The sequence below is a fragment of the Danio rerio genome, chromosome 21, assembly GCF_052040795.2.
Source record: "Danio rerio strain M-AB ecotype USA chromosome 21, GRCz13ab, whole genome shotgun sequence".
Taxonomy (NCBI): Eukaryota; Metazoa; Chordata; class Actinopteri; order Cypriniformes; family Danionidae; genus Danio; species Danio rerio.
This window is the reverse complement of record NC_141041.1, coordinates 45569948-45591952: the sequence shown is the minus strand read 5'-3', so window position 1 is coordinate 45591952 and position 22005 is coordinate 45569948. Positions and strand designations below refer to the sequence as shown.

Below are 22005 nucleotides of genomic sequence, written 5' to 3'. Positions count from 1 at the left end.
TCAAGAAATGCGTCACCTAGCAGAAGATCTTCATTTGTGCTATGGAGAAATTCTAGCACTGTTTTGACTCCCTTACGTATTTCACAAGTTCTCAGCTGATACAAAATACAAAGACATGGTCAGTGCGACTAGCCTTGTGGTTAAATGCTCAGGCATGTACTGCAAATGTGCTTTGGGTGACTTGAGATTGATTCCTACCTAACAGTCGACCACACTCCCTTTTCTCTACCCGAGCTTTCCTGTCGTATCTCTACTGACCTATCTGCAAAGCATGAAAAAGACTTGTGTGTGTGTGCGTGCGTGCGTGTGTGTGTGTGTGTGTGTGTGTGTGTGTTTATATATATATATATATATATATATATATATATATATATATATATATATATATATATATTAGGGGTGTAACGATATTATAACCGAACCGAAATATCGCGATACACCAGCCACGATACGTATCGCGAAACTCTCGTGGCGTATCGCGGTACTCTCACTCCCCCTGCTGCCCATTATTGAGGTTGACGTCACTTGTCTCTAACTAATTGAACCAATTTAAACACATCTTTATTATCACATTTAATTACATTTTTTTAGTAATGATGAGGTTTTGTTCTAAATATTATATTCTAAAGTTAGTATTTTAGTGCATGTCATGTCATGTGACTTGAGTGAGCATCACACTTGTTACTACTGGACGCAGGATGGCTGCTTTACATAGTACTGAGATTGCAGATCCCCCAGACACATTTAAGTCATCTGTGTGGAAACATTTTGGTTTTCCAGTTGAGTACAGGAATAGAATTCGTGTCGTAGACAAAGCGCCTGCCTGTCTGTCTTAACTGTTTCACGAAACTTACTTGTAAGGAAAAACATTTTAAAAGTGTGGTAATTTCACAATGTGAGGGTGTAAGCAACAAACTGCCAACAAAAGTGATTTAATGTACAAAAGTGAAACCAGAATAATGCCCAAATATACAAAAAAAGAGAAATATTTACACTAATAAAAATAATATAATAAAGTAGCAAATTCAAACAAAAGTATCAAACAAAAATTAGTTAAACTCGAGCAAGGGGGTGATAGTGAAGACAAACAAAATAAATAAATATAATAAAACAATTCTAACTCATGAATAACCCCTCTTACCTCGCTAAAACTGATGAAAAGAAAAAAAAGGTCTTCAGCGCCGTGCGCCGCATTCTTCCCTATACTGAAAAAAATAAACAAAGATGACCTTCACCTCTTACCTGATGTCTTTAGCAATACATTTTCTACGTGTTTGCAAAATGGAAATCGTATGACATTTTCCCTATTCACCTTACACTAAGAGTGAACAGCCTATATTGTCGGGAAGGAGCGGATCCAAAAAATAATATACAAATCAATTGAAATAAAAATGTACAAACCTCACAAAATTACTTAAAGTGGGCTAAAGTAATGCAAAATAATTTTGCCCAAACGAAAGTTAAGCAAAAACAACGAAAATCATAATCATGTCAGAATAATACACGAAAAACGAGATCAAAGGAAAAAGCGCTCTCTCTCCCGCTCTTCCTGAATTGCTTTTCACATTCCCGCGCTGCGTCACCAAATGATGATAGATCGGTCTCCTGACCAATCAGCTGTCAAAAAGGCGGACCTACAGAAATGACAGGCAGCAGCTGTCATGAAGGCGGACCTACAGAAATGACCGGCATAGAGGGAGCGGGAGAGAGAGAGAGAGAGATCGAGAGGCAAACATACAGCCGGCTACAACCCTAACATTAGTTTCTGACACAACTGCAATGTATTTTACTGGTGAATATGTCATGTAAAAACACTTTACAAACACATTATATGTATATTTTTTCATTAATTTAAACGGAAACCTATCTATCTAACTGAAACCATAGATAATCAAAAATGAGCGTCTGTGTCTGCACAGCGATCAAGTCTCTCATCGGAGAATGTGGATATTATGGTGTTTTTGAAGAAGATCTTTCACTAGTCTACACTGCAGTTATTTATTTAATTTTAGTTTACTTAGTTAAGATGGCTGCACTAAAGAGAATAGTTTTTTTTCTGACTAGTCTATATTGGAGGTATTTATTTAATTTTAGTTGTTTACTCGGGTATCCTGACTGTACTAAAAATGTGATGACAAAGTTAATAAAGAAAAAGTTAAGATGTTCTTGTTATTAAGTGAATTTTCTCTTAGCATTGCTGTTAACATGACATCAACCCTAACCCCACAGCAAACAGAAACCGAACCGTACCGAACCGAACCGTGGCTCCAAAACCGTGAACCGAACCGAACCGTGCCTTTGGTGTATCGTTACACCCCTAATATATATATATATATATATATATATCTACACACATACAGTACAGCAAGTGTGTTCAGCCCAGTATGTCTGGCATGGTTTTGGATTTTGGATCAAGAAACACATTTTCAACCAGATATTTATTTGGGTTAGGTTATAAAAACCAAATACTCAGTGAATCATGACTGAAATGAGATATAAGTGTGAACACACCCACCGTGACCCTTGCTGCTTTCCATTTATTGCACCCTTATCCTGAAAGTATTTTTCCACTGTCCATGTTTTGCTCCAGTTCGCAAACAGTCTGACATCAAAGTTCCACAAGACAGTTGTAATAGTTTAATGAACACACTTGACTTAACAGAGCAACAGGATCACCTTTATTCTAGCTGAAAACATGTGAAGAACTCGCAAAGCATCAGGGGTCGCATTAACCCCTTACCTCTCAATGTCATCACTTAGTTCTTAAAGCTATACATAGATTACAAAAGTCAACACAGTGTCTAAGAAAGCCCAAACACACTGCAAGTTGAAAAAAAAAAACATCTTCACACCTGCACACAAATTCTCACAATACATGCAAATATAGAAACGTGCTGCAAATACAGCAGACCACAGCGGAAATATTTTGGGAGACGCCTAAAAGTGACAAATCCTTCCTGTTTAGATTCAGCTGTGTTGTTGAAGTTCTGACAGGTGAGTATTTTTTTTTATCAAGTTCCTCTAACTTACAGTTTTTCTGACAGTAAAACGGCGGTCACACTCTTACTTGCGAAACTGCATTACATGATTGCGTGATATTAATCGAAGACCAAAACATGATATATATATATATATATATATATATATATATATATATATATATATATATATATATATATATATATATATATATATACATATATATATATATATATATATATATATATATATACATATATACATATATATATATATATATATATATATATATATATATACATATATATACATATATATATATATATATATATATATATATATATATATATATATATATATATATATATATATATATATATATATATATACACAAATATAAACATACATCCATATATATATATATATATATATATATATATATATATATATATATATATATATATACAAATATAAACATACATCCATATATATATATATATATATATATATATTCTGAAAGGCACAGTGGAAGAATACTTTTGGTGTGAGCATACAACTGTGCACAAGTCTTGGCAGAAGATGTAGAGTGAAGTATATCTGGGTCTTTTACTTGACAAAAGCTCTATGCATCAAACAGACACAAGTATACTTTCATCTAAAACTCTTGCAATATATTGCTCAGAGGCGCATCACTCAATTCTGCTTTCATTTTTTTCACTGGTAAGGAAAAGACAAGGTAACCAGCAATATTGTCTGTGAAATGTAATTTACTCTATTAACTTAGATTGAACAGTAACACTGGATGCCATATGGAATCAGAAATAAACGATACCAACATCAAAAAAACAACCAACCAACAGTATGTTGTGCAATAAGACATATATATTGCAGTCAGATCTCAATGTGTGATATATTTTGATAACAAATATAGATGTACAGTGACCTGTGTATGACTAATATCTAGATGGTAGAGATTTTCAGTTTAGGTCACGTTTATGGTCAAAAAGTGAATATAGCCTCGAACCTACTAGAAATATGCGTAGATAAACAGTAAAGCATTTGTGGAAAAGGGTCTTGTTGTAATACACCTTCAACATCAAACGAAGCTCAGAATTTTCAAGGTCGTCGTAACTCCATTATGAACAAACAGAGAAATCTTCACCCACAACAACAACAAAGAGACCTCAATTAACATCGTGCAAGAGTTGTGCTTTAGATGTGTCGATGTCGTTGTTTCTAGTGTGAGCGGAGAAATGCAGATTAGGAAATATCAGTGACCCTTAAAAGACACACACATTGCTTGTTATAATCCTTCTGGTTTGTGGGGCCCTCAGTTTAGTGCCACCGCTGCATGATTTTGCACATGCCTGGAAATTCAAGGCTTTTGCTTGGTACTCAAGAACACAACCAGAAGGTTTTAGACTGTAAAAACTAGCTAAGGATGTACTTGGAGGATTTGTAAAATAATATTAATAAAACATAGCTCAAAGTATACTTCTTTTTTATGTTTGTTCAGAGCTCTAGTTCCAAAAATAGATCCATTTGATAGTGAGCACAAACAGGCGCTCAGCGGATGCTTACTAGAAAGATTCATCATTGTTCAGTGTCTATAGTTCTCCTTAGGTTTTTGATTTATAAGACTGTTGTTGTACTCATTTAAAGAGATAGTCTATCAAAAAATTCATAAATTCATCATCACTTATTCAGCCTTCAGTTTTCACAAACCTACAGCATTTGAGTTTTTTACCGTTGTTGAACACAAATGGAGTTATCTTTGAAGAAAGTTGTGATCAAACAGATCCTCTGCTGACACCTGTTGACTTTTTTTCCTAGTATGGAGGTCATTGGGTATGGAAGACGAATTCTACAAAAACAATAAATAAATACGCAAATTTATAATTAAATGAGTAAACAAATCTATAAATTCCTGCATAAAGAAAATAGTAAGTTAATAAATATGCAAATAAATAAATGGATATAAAAATCTACAAATTCCTGCATAAATAGATATATAAATAGTAAATACTGCGGGCAGGTAAATAAATAAGTTACACAAATGTTGTAGGAATAAGAAAAATGCTAAACTGAAAGTTTATTTTTCCCCGCTTTTAAACGTTTATTCTTTAATTCTCATTAGCATGTTGACCTGAGGAAAAGTGAATATCCCAAAACCAATTATCCCAAATGTGTCAAAGAGTGTTCAAATCCTAAAAAATAAGTAACTTTAACTAGTGACATGGACCGTGTCCCGTGTGGCCATGACAATGAAAAAAACATCCTTAATTTCCGGTTTGGTTTTATTGAAATCAGGGAAATGGACACACCATAGATGATTTTATTATGTACACAGAGCAATATTATAACAGAAGCCTAAAATGTATTTAGGGCCTACTCACACTATGTCATCCGTACCGTGCCCAGGCCCGTTTCCCGGATTGTTTGAGAAGTGTGAGTGCGCTGAATCGGGCTCAAGCACAGTTCATTTGGCCGGCCCTGGCCCGGTTGGAAGAGGTGTGCCTGAGTGCGGTACACTTGGACTTTGGCGTGGTACGCTTGTGTGTAAGTGCAAAATGCGCCAAAGCCCGAAACTGAAAGCGAGACGTGACTTTTAAGGGGCTGTTTCATATGGATTTATTAATCATTCTTACTGTTCAGTGAACGCAAACTGCCGTAGTTTATTAAAGACGCAAAACCCTCACTGCACGACAGCGGCGCGCCTTCAGCAGACCTCCTCATTCCTGCAGCACGAGGGCTTTATGATTGTTTATGAGCGCCAAAAGTGGCGGATCTGTTCGGCGAAATATCTGACTGCGTGTCCCCGCATCCCTAAGGACTGTTTGGCGAAATGTTTGACTGCATATCAAACAACTGAAACGATATAACTAGAGAAATCTCCACTGTGCTGCTGAGTGAGAGAGTGCTTCTCACTGAACAGCGCAGCAGCGATGACGTAAGCGTGCCGAAGCCCGTTTGTGTTGTGCGCGCGGGCCATCAGGGGAGACGGGAGGGGGGACAAGCGTGCTTTGGCCCGGTTCGAGGCAACTGTATAGTGTGAGTACGGCCTTAGTGTGGTAAAGCAGCACTGCTTCTTATACACAGCAATAGCTTTAGTGGCCTCGTTTTACTTTGACAGCTTTACTTTTCATCATAATACGATAAAAAGTTCTGAACATTTGAACATATCCATGAAAATGAATTTCGACAGGAGCCCTGTATATAATGAAGACCACAACTCCCATGATTCCACACATGGCATCATCAAGTTACAACTTTGGTTGTTGTGAATACACTCCCTCTGTAAAAATGACACACTGTGCCTTTTAATTACGTACGATCTGTAAATACTAGTACATTCACACTTGTCTGATGAAATTTGTGTTGGAGAGCCTTGGCTATGCGTAAAAACGGAAGTATACTTTGGGCTTAAAGGTGTGCACTTATGAATTTCAATGTTCTGACAAAAAAAAAAAAACTCAAATATGCTCATGTGAATATACCCTAAAACACGAGATTTACTCCCAAATATTTATAACACAAAATCTGCAGCAAAGCCGTGAGCCCTTGCGCTTGCAATGATCTGAATGTAACGAGCTCTTTGAAGCATCGGACCTCAGCGCATGTTGATCTGAGATGCACTTGAGCACCCACACGAATGCTATACTGAAGGATGTTGTATGATGCTATATCTATTATATGCAACTGCTCCTTCCTTTATTGAAAAAAACAAACAAACATATGTATTATATCACCAATGAACTCAGGTCTCCTTAATGCTAAAATGAAAGGGGAAGTTTAGAGACGGACAACTCTTCAGCATGTAAGATCTTTGACGAGAAGCCTTGAGAAGACAGTTTAACTGATAGTTTTAGTTAACGGTCATGTAGCACCTTGTGTTTCTTATTTTTTCCTATTTATACTCTCTGTAAAGAAATCTCTCTCTATATATATTTGCAGTATTTCAGCACAAAACTAGGATGTCATGTAAAAGGTTTTGTATTATTCTTTGTGTTTGTTATTGTTGTTATTAATCAGAAGGACATGCCGACTTGTGTCCACCGTTTGGTGGAGTGTGTCGGGACATTAAACTGCTTGAATCTCTGCCTCTGTTGTCATTCATTACATAGTCTATTGAGAGAAATTTCCACTGACAGGGAATTAGGTACTTTCAGTTTCAAGGCACTGAATTTTCTTTTGAAAATAGACATACATGCACAATACCTGTCTACACTGGGACAAAGAGCTTAGCATCTCAAAATCTTATGGCCCGTTTCCACTGTATGGTGCAGTGCGGTTCAGTTCATTATGCTTTTATGGTCTATTCCACTGTCAAAAGGTGCCTAAAAGCAAACCGTACCATACCACTTTTTGGGTACCTAGCATGACAAAAGGGTACCAAAAGAAGAAGCGAGACATGCAACTGAACGCTATTGGTTTACAGAGATACGTCACTCGCAACAAACCAGAATGAAAACAAAGGAAGCGCCATGCTTTAAATACACAGTTGAGACATTACACTGTAATATTATATACTAGGGATGTAACGGTATCAAAAATTCACGGTACGATAATACCTCGGTGTGAATGGCACGGTACGGTATTTATTGAATAATTTACAGGAAAAACAAAACTAATGAAAAGACTCGAAAAAAGTGCCAAAAGTGTTTATTTACCTTAGCACTGAACATATCAATGACATACAAATTAGCCATCTATCTGTACGTTTCGAAACAGGAACTTCAATTTTTCAATTTTAATAACAAAAAACTATTAAATCGTATTAAAAAAAAGTTTCAATTTAGTATTGTTGAAATCTCATCACATTCAACATTTAATCAATCACTCACTTAGATAGAGATGGGTTTTTTAAGGAAAATTATCATATAACTATAATCTGGTAAAAGCTGGGATCTCTGGGCATGTCCCCTGCAACAGAAAAACCCCTCTCATTTGGGACTGAGGTTTCTGGGACAGAGAGATATGATTTAGCCAAGGTTGACAGCAGTGGGTAACGCTGTGCATTGTCTTTCCACCACTTGAGAGGACAAGCCATGAGTGAGATAGAGGTCTCTTTACGGTACAAGTCAATGTCTGCATCAATCTGAGCAGTGTGCTGTGTTCTGCAGTCCCCATGACTGGTTTTAGTCGTATTCCCCGACTTATATTTCACCACAGTCTGGCAGTGCCTGCATACCGTTTTTTTCTTTGTCTGTCACCTTTTTTCCTTTTTCGTATCTTTTAAGAAAGAAACCGAAATGCTTCCACACATCCGATTTAAAACCCGCTTTAGGTTCGATCATTTCCAGCTCTTTTTCTTCCCCCCTACTAGCAACACACTCCATTTCCGCATTACTGGATCTGTAGTGACAGACCGCAAAGGATGATGGCCACGACTAGGCTGATGGGAATTGTAGTTCCCGCTTCCTCCCGTTCGCTTCATTCGCCTGAGCAAACTTTTCTCAGAAATATAGTTTTATTGAGTCATGCGCCTACGGTAATATCGAAAAAAAATTACTATTGCGGTATTTACAATATTGTTACATCCCTATTATATACATATAATAACGTGCCATGGTTGACCCAAGCTCAAACAAATCTTGTCGTTGTCTTGATGAACAGCCACAAAGCCAAAAAGAGCAGAATCTACCCTTGTAGTTTTTACAAGGCTGTCTAAAACGCGAGCAGTTTCGCTTTCTCGCATCTATTATTGTCGCATCTATATTTAAAATAACAAACTTCTTGAGTCGATGATAATAACGTGCGCATGATCATTGAAGTGCTTCTGACATCCGATCCTTTTAGAAACGAACAAATGCAAGAGTGATGCGCAAAAAAACAAAGGAGAAGCCAAAAAAACTAAGAAGCAAATGATTGTTTCGGCAACCTTAAAGATGAAGAAACTGCCATGTTTAACTATTATCATCGCCTTTCGGACTATTATGAACTCTAAATGACGAAGTTACTTTCAAACAAGAGGTTACATGTGCTGCTGATTAAAGATACACATATGAGAGGTTTGCATTGACTGTAGACTATATTTTGTGTTGTTTTTGAACCCAAATAAGGACTAAATGTTTGCTGTGTGTAGTTTTTTTTGTAATTGGTAACATATCGGAGACTGTAAGGGGCTGTAAGTGTTTATATATGTTGCATCTATTAATTTAATTTATGTAATTGCAGATGTTACAGTAGGCTTTTTTGTGTTGATCTGCAGTTATAATCAAAACATGTTCATAGAAAGATTAGTAATGGACATTTAAACACAAGTATTTATGTGTAAAAAGCATCTGCTTTGTAAAAAGTGCTTCTCATGTGATATGTAAACGACCCGTACAGCTTTACTTTGACCTTTCCTCAAGCGAAATTTGGCGTCGGCTGAAACTTTTTGTCGTACACCACGCCCACCAAAAGAGTACTATTGGTACCTTTTAGCAGTGGAAATGCAAGCCTGAAAAAGGTGACCCGTAACGACCTTAAGAGGGGTCTGGCTGCAGACTCTGTACAGTGCAATCTGATCCAATGCTTTTTAATGCACTCACCTAACCCCACCCGTTACAGTGACGTCACTCACTGCATTGAGTGCATTGTGTCTGACATTGCACCCCTGAGTGATGTAATCTCAGCTTGCATCATAAAGGTTGCATCCAGATACTATTGCATTATTTAGTGATTCTATGCTCTTTGCCATGAGAAAAAAAGAGATATGATCTAACGACAAGCATCTAGTTGCTTTCCTAATTATTTATGCTCATTAGTTCTGTTTAAAATAAAACATGGCAAGCCATACGTTTCCATGCTGTCCAATTTCGCTCCTCTTCAAATCAGAACACAGCATTGCCAGTCATACATGAGCTGAATGATTCATAGGCCATTTGTTATATTAATTTCAAAATGCTTTTTAAAATGCAAAATAAAACCAAATCATAATTTTCTTGAACAGGTCATGTAATTATATCACATTTGTCTTTGGACTGTTGGGGAAACCGGAGCACCCGGAGGAAACCCACGCGAAGGCAGGGAGAACATGCAAACTCCACACAGAAATGGCAACTGAACCAGCGACCCAGCAACCTTCTTGCTGTGAGGTGACAGCACTACCTACTGCGCCACTGCCTCGCCGGAAAAATTAATATTTTTATTATTATTATATTTTTTTTGTCAAATAAGTTTTATTGATAAAGACACAGATTCAAGACAAAATGAATTCTGTTTACATATATTGTCCACATATAACAAGGCACAGCAAATAAGAAAAATTTAAAGGAGAAATAAAATAAAATAAATAAATAAAATAAAAAACACCCACCCACATAACAAGCAAACTTGTTACAAAGACCTGTTTGAACAACAGAGTATGATGACAAAGCATGTTAAAATATTGCAGAAGTTATGCATTATTACGAGTTTTTTTTTCAAGGTAACAGATTCCAAAGATTCCAAATTTTGTCAAACTGTTCAAGTTTTCTTTTCAAATAGTATTTAATTCGCTATAGAGGCAATTTCTCCAAGCCACAGTTTACATGTAGGGGATTCCTTTTTTTTTCCAAAACAGGTGCAGCAGCTTCTTGGCAGTAGTTAAGCAGTATGAGAGCAATTTACTTTGTGTATTTGACAACAAATGTGTTTGTTCAGAGAATCTCAGAATCTACTCTCTACTAGCCGGGCTTCCAGCTAACTCTATCAAGCCTCTTAAGCAGCTCCAGAATGCAGCAGCACGAGTGGTCTTCAATGAACCTAAACGAGCACATGTCACTCCGCTGCTAGTCCGTTTGCACTGGCTGCCAGTTGCTGCTCGCATCAAATTCAAAGCTCTGATGTTTGCCTACAAAGTGACTTCTGACCTTGCTCCTTCTTATCTGCTCTCACTTCTGCAGATCTATGTGCCCTCCAGAAACTTGCGTTCTGTGAATGAACGTCGCCTCGTGGTTCCATCCCAAAGAGGGAAGAAATCACTTTCGCGAACGCTCGCGTTCAATCTGCCCAGTTGGTGGAATGAACTCCCTAACTGCATCAGAACAGCAGAGTCACTCGCTACTTTCAAGAAACGACTAAAAACTCAACTATTTGGTCTCCACTACACTTCCTAATCTGCAATTGCCTCTCTGAATATCACACTAACTGTACCCAAAAAAATAAAAAATAAATAAATAAATAAATAATAATTACTAATACTTCCCTTCTTAGACTTTACAGACCTGAAACTTGCCTATAGCACTTATTCATTGTTGCTCTTATAGTTGTGTAAATTGCTTCCTTGTCCTCATTTGTAAGTCGCTTTGGATAAAAGCGTCTGCTAAATGACTAAATGTAAATGTAAATGTTACAAGCATTGGATCTGGTTGTAATTGCAATTTATTTTTGTTATTATTGTTGAATTATTATTATTATAGAATTGAGAAAAATAGACATTTTTTGTGTCATAAGATAAATATTGAATTAGTGATGTAAAGTAACAAATTACAAATACTCAAATGACTGTAATTGAGTAGGTTTTCTCAGAAACTGTAATTTACTAAGTAGCTTTAAAACTGTTTACTTATATTTTCCCCTTGAGTGCATTTTTGGTGCTGTATCTGTACTTTTAATCCACTACTTTACTTTAAACTGCAGTCACTACTTTATGTTTTCGTGTTTATGGGATTAGAAAAATCAGTCCTGTAATTCTTGTCCAATCAGAACACACATAGAAAGTAAATTGCATCATGATAAACCACCTCAAGACATGGCCAATTTATAATTGCAACAAACTGTTTGGAATCAGCAAACTGTATTAAAAGTGTCCAAGATGTCCAAAACCTTTACATGCAATGACCCAGAGACTGTTTAGTTGCATGTCACTGATGAGAAGATGATGGATGTTTACTGTGTAAAGACCAAAGTGGCCCTAAACACCCACAGAGCAGACACAAGACAACAACATGACTTGACGTTGTACAAGATTGACGTTGTACCCCAGCGGTGTAGGGACAATGCATTTTATTTGGAAATGAAAATTGGATTGACGTCAGAATGTCCAACCTAAAAGCAACCAGATTTAATGATGTTACAGCCTGACGTTGTGTGAATGCTACCACTATGACATCTATCAGACGTTGAGTTTTGGTTGCTCGTACCTGACGGATAAATAGCTGCGTTTTCACTATCGCACTTAAAGCGAGCGAGCCAGGGCGAGCCAAGGCCAGTCGCGTATCCACTGTCACTTCCGGGGCCTAATCGGGCCAAATCGGGGCTTTCTTGGGGCCAGCGGCCGGCCTTTTTCGGCCCGCCGAATACCTTGGGCCAAAGAGGGAGTATTTGACGTCAAAATGACATTGGTTTAAGATGTTGGCTCTGCATTGGATTTTGTTTGCTTTCTAACGCAACCTAAAATCAACCAAATATTAACATCATTTGACAAAATAATTTGGTCCTTAGACGCTGGCTAGACAATGAATTTTGGTCACCTGACACCACAACCTAAACTTATACTAATATTAACGTCTTATGGCGTTGTGAACCTGCTGGCCAATTACTTGATGCACTACAGAATGTTACGTTTACACACACATGCACATGGCTGTGTCCGAAACCGCATACTTCCATACTATATAGTACGCTAAAATCAGTATGCGAGCCGAGTAGTATGTCCGATTTCATAGAATTCGAAAATCAGTATGCGAGAAGTACCCGGATGACTTACTACTTCCGGCGAGATTCTGAAGTGCGCATCCCAATGCACGCTGCGCTATCCCATAATGCCCCCGTGAGAGAATTCATGAATGGAAGTGAGGCGACACAACTGACGCAGGTAGGTCACGTGTCCATGACAAATTGGCGGATGTAGTACGTCCGAATTCCAGTCATACTTTTCACATTCATACTGTATAGAACGTACTTTTCTAACGGCCGAATAATACGTTTAAATTCAAATGCAGTACCTACTGAGTAGTAGGCGGTTTCGGACGCAGCCCATGTAAATTCATCAGCTTTTAACAGTGTAATACTCACTACTGACTACTCTTGAGTACTTTTGAAAAGGTCTATTTTTTACTCATACTTTGAAAAGTATTTACCACAGATACTTTTACTCACACTACATTTTTATGTAAGCCATGGTGCTTTTACTTGAGTATGATTTTCAGTGCTATTTCCACCACTGTATAGAATATAAGAAAGTTTTCTTTTTCTTTTTTTCTTCAAAATCTTGTTATATTCTGCTGTGTATTCACTTTTCTCAAAATAAAATATTTCAAGAGTTTTTTCTTCTTGCTTTTGTTACAACTCAAAATATTTAAACACTTTCTTAAACTTGAACTCTGCATATTCATGCATATTCAAGTTGTGGAACCACTTAAGGGTGATTTAATAGTCAGTTTCCTGTTACTATCTCTTTAAATAGATTGCAAAAAATAATAATAAAGAACTTGTTGATGCGATTATTATATATTGTTACAATTATATTTGAGAAAGACATCGCTCTCACTTCGCAGAGTTGTCTGTCTCATTTGAGTTTGCCTAAATCTATCATGCAAATTATAATTACTAAAAGGACAGAAAAATAATGAGTATTGAGGGGGCACCCGGATTTGAACCGGGGACCTCTTGATCTGCAGTCAAATGCTCTACCACTGAGCTATACCCCCTTTCTCATACCACACTGCTCCATGAAGCGTAATTGTAGACAAATACCAACTCCTGAATCATTGTACATAAATGTTCATTCTGGTATTTCTTTATTGATTATGTCAGTGGTCTATATATATGATCGGCAATATTAACAAAGATCTATTTATGGGATAAACCGCTCTCAAATATAATTTCATACGTCGTCGTCACATGATAACAAAAGTATATCCGGGGACTGACCGGAAGTACATTAACTCTAGTCGGAAAGACAAGCTAGATAAAAGATGGTAATGTTGAACTCCAGTTTTTACTTTTATTTTATTTTATTTCACTTTTTTACATTGGGGCATATTTTTAAATGGCTATTTAGGTTGTTTTCAGCATACTATGAAACTAAGTACATATAGCATTGAAAAGCGCTTATTTGAGCTGTGCCGGTTGTTAGCTTGCTAGCATAGCATGGCAGATCGTGTTTATTTATTTCCTAGAGCAGATTAAGTTATCAGTTTGCAATTATAGTCATGAGCACTTATTATTTGCTGTGGTATTTTATTTATGATACATATCATTGCTTTGTATTGATTTTGTCGGCTTTTTTGTTAGCTTCTGAATGAATTGTGATGCGTCATTGCTTCATCTCCAGTCATCGCTTAACTTACTTTCAGTTTGTATTTAAGTTACCTGTACGTTAAGTTAGAGGGATTTTTGGAAAAGGTTTTGGGACATTAAGACATCAGATCAGGCCAGAACTGTTATTAATTGTTTCCTGACTAAATATTATACCTTAATATATTAATAATAATTGCATTTTCCAGAACTTGAGCAATCCAGTATAATCTGATATCAACGAGACATTTTTTATGTAGTCATTTTTTCACTGACAGGAATAGTTTTACAGACAGTATTGCATTATACCCAAGGTTTAGCATATATCTAACCATTGCTTAATTACTTAAAAGGGAAGTATCATTTATTATACAAATGTTTTAGTGAGGTAGTTTGTTTTTCTTATTAATAATATAACTTCAGAAAATATTCTTTGCCAATGACTAAGAACTATTGTGCACAGTCAGTATTGAAGTCAATAGAGGTAAAGTTGGTTTTATATTCGGATATTCAGACTTTCTCCTTAATAATATAATTTCAAAAAAAGCAATGCTTAACATTTCTAAATAGGGAAATTATATTAGCAGCAAATGATTATCAAAGTACAGCATTGTTCACAGTGAATTAGATAGTGTTAATGTTGTTTAGAAGTCATACTTGCATACTAATTCCTATCGAATATTCAAAGTAACATGGTAAACAATATAGAGACTGCTTAATTAACAAATGTGCAAATATAAAACCAACTTTACCTCTATTTGAAGTCATACTTCCATGCAGTTTCAGACTGAATATTCAAAGTCATGTGGTTGTCTCTGTTTTTAAATTGAAGCAATGTGTAAATATAAAGCCGGCTTTACTTCAGTGTTTTCCCCATATAAACAATATTTGCTAACATTTAAGTCTAACATTGATTTAAGTGGACTTTTGGTAAAATTGTGTTTCATTCGATTTTGTTCTGCATATTCGTATAGTTTTATTGATGTCTGTGAGTTTTTTAAATGGTAAATGCTTTTGATGATCATTTTGTTGTGTAATGAAAATGTGCATTTTTGGTGTCACAATACGATAAAAACAAGTGCAGTCATGTTCAAATGATGAAGCTTATTCTTTTTCTTATACTTGTAAATTCTCATATTTATAATTTGTAAGTTTTCCTACAAAAAATAAATATTTTATCCCCTTCAAGAGGGACAATTGAAAATACATCTAATTAGTATGGTTTTCTATGGAATAAAAAAATAATAGGCAAAATTGTAAACAATTAGTTTTACATAACTCAGTGTTTATGTGCAACACATCTTGTTCACAGAAGCTTTTAATGTTGTATGTCATGTAATTATTTTCATTATCTTTTGCATAATGTGTGTGTTAATAAAGACATAATCTTTTAGAGACATGAACATGTAGAGTTGTAACTGTCAAAAACCCATTCGGGTCTGTTTTCACATCAGCGGTGTTTAATTATCTTGCTGTGTGTGTTTTCCTCAGAACACCCGTGGCCTGCGCTCTCAGCTGAAGGACAGTGTTCCTGTCACAGGTCTGTGTCCTCAGGCTGGTCCTTATGGGGTCCAGGACTCTCTGCGCAGAGGGTGAGTTTTGCCTACAGAAACCTGTGCTGTGTTTGTTTCTGCCTCTTTTACAATTTTTCTTTTGACATTTTTCTTTGCTCATAGGTTCTCCAGTGTCAAAAATGAGCTTCTACCGAGTCATCCATTGGAGCTCTCTGAGAAAAATGTAAGTGGAATGAAGAATTTGTCTGTCTGTGTGCAATTACATAGAACAAGCTCATTTTTGTACATATAAATGGTTTTAAATGGGCATACATGTGGGTCATATGACATAAAAATTTATATTTTTTAATTAAAACTTAATTAATTTGTTACCCTGGAGCACAGAATATTTATGTTGTACAGGTATATTTTTAACAATATGCAAAAATACATTATATATACTGTTGAAGTCAGAATTATTAGCCTCCACTTGATTTTTTTTTTTCCTTTTTTAAATACTTCCTAAATGATGAACAGAGCAGGGAAATGTTCACAGTATGTCTGATAATATTTTTTATTCTGTAGAAAGTCTTATTTGTTTTATTTTGGCTCGAGTAAAAGCAGTTTTTAATTTTTTAAACACCATTTTATGGTCAAAATTATTAGTCCATTTAAGCTATATTTTTTGATAGTCTACAGAACAAACCATCGATATATAATAACTTGCCTAATTACCCTAACCTGCCTAGTTCACCTAATTAACCTAGTTAAGCCTTTAAATGTCACTTTAAGCTGTATAGAAGTGTCTTAACAACATCTAGTAAAATATTATGTACTGTCATCATGACAAAGATAAAATAAATCAGTTATTAGTTATTAGATTAAATATCGCACGACTATCAGCCAATCAGATTCAAGAAGCAGACAGAACTGTTGTATAAATATATATAGCCACCCAAGTATTTTGGTGGTGACACATGAATAATACTATTACAATCATTCTTTTACAAACATTCACGATCGATTAACCAGTGGAAAATCTTCTCTTGCTCTGCACGTTTCCTACTGCTGGTGCTATGTGCGCGAGAAGCGCCATCATTCCCATAGACAATCTCATGAGCTGTAGGTAAAAGGCGTGTTTCAATCCAGCTGCCACCGCAAGTATATTTCAAACCTGTGGGAAGCCTATATATTATCCATTTTGCTAATAAAAAATTAAATGTGTGTGGAACGATGAATGCATTACATCGACATGCATTCACGAGCGGTTGTCTCGACTAGCTAGAAATAAGAATCACTTGTAATATTGATTGCAAGTTGATTAATGTAATATTGATTACACCTACCCCAACCATAAACCCAAAAAGCTTTGTTTCTCCCATCTCTAGCATAAACTACTTTGGCCATACTGAAAGAGTCAGCAGATAGTTTACTTCAGATCATGGAGAAGAAAAAAAAACAAGCAAACATTTTAAACATGAATGTTACAACTTAGTTAAACCAGCAATATCAGTTACTCAGCTTGTACTTTTAATAATGTTTATGACTTTTAATATTCATTCATAAGATTAGAAACCTGTCCATTTTGTTGGGAGTTGTTAGAGCATGGTGTAACAAAAGTGTAACTCCACCTTGCTTTTTTTATTTATTTTTTATCAAACCAGTTTCAGCTTAACCAGGACAAGATGAATTTCAACACGCTAAGAAACATCCAGGGTCTCCATGCGCCCCTCAAACTACAGATGGAGTACAGAGCAGCTAAACAGGTATCATTCGTGACGCTTGTTTACATGTGAATTATGCCAATAACACTTGATGATCACATGTAAACATTGTACTTTCAGATTCAGCGTTTGCCCTTCCTCCCAAGCTCAAATCTGGCTCTGGATACTCTTCGAGGCAGCGATGACACCATCGGCTTTGAGGACATTCTCAATGGTATGAAGGAAACATCCATGATAATAGCACAAAAATCACCGGTCAAGTGCTTAAAGGAGAACTATTGTGCTCCTTTTTTATGAGACGTTAAAATAAGTCTCTGATGTCCTGTGTGTGTATGTGAAGTTTCAGCTCAAAATATAACACAAATAATATTTTATAAAAGAAATTGATCCTATTTGTGCCATTTTGCTGACTGTTGCTTTAAATTCAAATGAGATTGTGCTCTCTTAAAAAGTGGGTGGAGCTACAAACACCTTTGTGTTAGCATAATGGCAGATTCAAAAACAGGACTGACAAGGGAGAGATAGTCACTAATGGATAGGGCTTTACCCCTCTAATGACACTGACACAATATTTAAAACAAGTGGCTAAGAAATAACTAATTACATTTTTTTTTTCTCATGAGCCATTAAAAATCCTTACTGTCTAACCCTATGACCTTATTTTAAAATGCGGAAGTGCGCCTGTTTTCGCGATTGTCTTAGAACTTCCGTTTCAGTTGCCTATGGGAAAAAATAGTAGGAATAAAAAACGGTCAAACTACTTGCTGTACAAACAAATGTTTGCATGACTATACAGACCAAGTAGAATAATATAACAAGGAAATATCAGTTTGCAACATCAAACAGCAAAACGAGCAGTTTTTAATGTCTAAAAATGAATGGAAGTGAATGAGACCGGAAGTCTCGTGCCAAAAAGATTCAAATGGCAGCGCCCGCTCGTAAGGTGAATAGAAGTCTGAAATTTCATTCTTTGTAGTCTTAAGTCTTAAATTTGACTTGATGTAACCTGCAGAAACCCTGTTTTAAAACCAACTTGTATCTAATTAAAAACAAGGTAAATCAATCGATAACCGATGCACGACTACATTCATTCATTTATTCATTTTCTTGTCGGCTTAGTCCCTTTATTAATCCGGGGTCGCCACAGCGGAATGAACTGCCAACTTATCCACCAAGTTTTTACGCAGCGGATGCCCTTCCAGCTGCAGCCCATCTCTGGAAAACATCCACATACACATTCACACACACACACACACTCATACACTACGGACAATTTAGCCTACCCAATTCACCTGTACCGCATGTCTTTGGACTGTGGGGGAAACTGGAGCACCCGGAGGAAACCCACGCGAAGGCAACGAGAACATGCAAACTCCACACAGAAACACCAACTGAGCTGAAGTTCAAACCAGCGACCTTCTTGCTGTGAGCAAACAGTACTACCTACTGCGCCACTGCCTCGCCACGACTACATTGTTTAGACTAATTATCTTGTTACACCAAAGTATTTTTAATTTACTGAAAACTAACTTGAATTTAAAAAACACTTAATTTATTTTAGGTTTACAAATTAACCATTGATATTTTTGCTCGAATGTTAAGTCTCATGTTGGTCATTTACTCCTCCAGATCCTGTGCAGTGTGAGATGATGGGAGATCCTCATATCATGACCGAATACAAGCTGGGTCTCCTGTAAGGATGCTTTTTCTGCACTTGTTTTCGCCCAGATCCTGTAGGTTGTGTTGTGTGCATTGTTTAACCGGTTTCTAATAAAATGTCAAATGTGAACTGAGAAATTGTCTTTGTGATGCTGATAACCTCAAACTGTATTGATTTCCTGTTTACTAATTGTGCATTTATATTACCCCCAACTACTTTTAATTGTAAATTATATTAAACTTTTTTTTTAATTGTAAAAAAATATATACATTTTACCCATACAAATGAAATATCGCTCTTATGTTAATGGTGTGTTTTGGGAGATAAGTAGGTAAATATTACTTCATAACTACAAAAATCCTCAACTAAACCTTTCCCTATTTGTGAAATAGTACATTTCTTTTATTAAAAAGACACTTCAAAAAGTTGAAATTCAAATCTACATTTAATTTAAGTTGTTTCTGGATGTTGATCTAGGTGTTAGGTGTGGAATTCCACCTTTTGTTGGTTAGTGATGAAGCTAAAAGGGTTACAGTTTACAAAAGACAATGTTTTGTCCAGCAGAAAGCTATGCATTGTTCTGGATTTGACCAACAGCATGTACCAAAACGCATCTCAAAATGTATGTATATATAAACATTAGGAATGATATTTACAATAAACATTCTTTCAGATAGTATTTGATTTGTGCTCTAGTACCAGCTCTTCTCTGTTTGGAAGTCTTCAGATTTTTCAGACAAATGAAAATTCATATTGACCCCAAATTCAAGAAGTGTACAAAAGTTTGACACCTTCAGAAAAACTAAATTTAGTCCAGATTTTAATGGTGAAAACTTACAATATCTGGTTTTAATAACCTTTTAAATGTTAAACTAAACACCCATATCTACAGTTGATGTCAGAATTATTAGCCCCCCTTTGAATTATTTTCCTCTTTTAAATATTTCCTAAATTATGTTAAACAGAGCAAAGCAATTTTCACAGTATTGATAATATTTTTCCTCAGTTAGCTGGATTTGGATATTGACGATTTGACACGATCCAGGATTGTTTCGTTCTTCAAAGCTGATCCGAGAGTTGTTGTCATAGCAACAGTTCTGGTAGATCAAACCTGTTCGGCAGCAGGCTCAATTCATATAAACAGGATTAGATCGGCTCAGTTCATGCAAAGAAAATACTGAAAGTATTTACCAAATGCTGATATTTTCTTACAGTAGTAGTTATATACACTTGAGAAAATATTAACTATTTTTAACTATATATATATAAAGTTATAGTTATTAATATGTATAACTTTATTTATGTTGTTAATAAAACTTGTGCAATCTGCACCCTCAAAATGAAAGTACAAAGACTGCCACCTGGTGGTGCAAAGAGAAAACTTATTGATATTAACTTTTTAGATCGCTTTAGAACAATGTGTATAATAGAAATGCACAATATGTGACTTTTTAAAAGCAAAAATACATTTATGCAGTCATAAACATGTTTTGACAGTTAATGTGACAGTGATTTGATGCTTCACAAAAGTTTCAGACGCCTTTACCAATATCAAAATGCTTTTGTAAACAACCAGTTATTCTTTACACCGATATAAAAAACAGCTACTATAATAAAGACAATCTTTTCTAAATGTAGAACTACATCCATTGATTTGCATTGAAATACATGATGAATACACTTGACACATGAAAGTGTAAAGCCTGCAGCTCACAACAAATGTGGAAAATTATTGTGTGTCTTATTTAACAAGCCGTTTACTGCTAATTTGATGTAATTTTGATCACATGGATAACTGAATATTAATCAGATGATGTCATTACGCTGCTGTGCCGTCAGCCAATCGTTGCATTGCTGATCATGAACACACTTACCTGTAGGTTTCAAACAAGCCTGAAGGACTTAATTAGTTTGATCAGGTGTGTTTAATTAGGGTTGGAACTAAACTGTGCAGAGCTGCGGCCCTTTTGGAACTGAGTTTGACACCTAAGCAGTTTTTTTTCAACTGTCTACAGAACAAACCATCATTATACAATGACTTGCCTAATTACCCTAGCTCAGTGGTCAACTTTATCAAGTAACACCTCAGAAATAAATTGTCTCTCCAAGTACCACCATAATGATGAGGCACATTAATTCCTATTATTAAGAATATTTATTGTTTTTAGCCACTTTAAACATTATAAATAGTTTGAACATTAACACTCTACTGTGCTTATAGTGAAAAAAACAACAAAAGGTCAACATTTAAAATCTGCTTTTTAAAGTTAATTAAAAATAAAACATTTTAAAAATTAAAAATGGTAGGCTACTGTTCTTAAAGTAAAAAAGAAAACTGCTGTACTTAAATGTAAAGTATTAACAAATAGTAACTTAATAAAATCTGGAAATGTTGCTTGGACCTCATAAATATAGGTTATGTTATCATATTTACATAAACTATTTGGGATCAATTTTGCAATACGTGTTGCATGTACACATGATATTTGTTTATCATTGAAATCTAAACATTAACTTGTATTTAAAAATAAATGATATGGAATTACATTTAAATTAGAAATGATATCCGCTTGTCAGAAAAGTGAGGGATTATATGCAAAGGTACACTGCTTGCAGGGGCGGACTATGACTAACAATCAGCCCTGGCACTGTAGCCACACTACCCAATTCACCTATAGCACTTGTTTGTACTTGTGAGAGAAACCGTAAGGAACATGCAAACTCCACAAAGAAACACCAAGTGACCCAGCCAAGGCTCGAACCATCAACCTTCTTGCTGTGAGGCAACAGTGCTACCCTCTGCGCTGCCCCCTTTCGAGACTATTTCAGCTATTTTATGCATTTTTAGGCAGCGACTGATTTTAGAGCAATTTTTTGCTTTCTCTAAGCTTTCACGCACCGCCTTTCCTTTTTTACGGTCCATCTCTGACAATTAGCTTGT

At 35.8% G+C, this 22005-nt stretch overlaps 2 protein-coding genes and 1 non-coding gene across 3 annotated transcripts in view; 2 read left to right on the top strand and 1 right to left on the bottom strand.

Annotated features, from left to right (window-relative positions):
• The window catches only part of pcyt1bb (phosphate cytidylyltransferase 1B, choline b), a 658357-nt gene that overhangs the window by 546788 nt on the left and 89564 nt on the right, over positions 1–22005 (top strand). The gene's annotated exons all lie outside the window — the stretch shown is intronic.
• Positions 13527–13598, bottom strand: trnac-gca (transfer RNA cysteine (anticodon GCA)). The gene has a single exon. It is a non-coding gene; the product is annotated as a tRNA-Cys (tRNA).
• On the top strand, positions 13839–19193 carry pomp (proteasome maturation protein). The gene is given in 6 exon segments (NM_001003424.2): positions 13839–13868; positions 15679–15779; positions 15864–15924; positions 17345–17446; positions 17525–17618; positions 19034–19193. Coding segments are annotated over 6 exon segments (429 nt in total). The 5' UTR covers positions 13839–13865; the 3' UTR covers positions 19102–19193.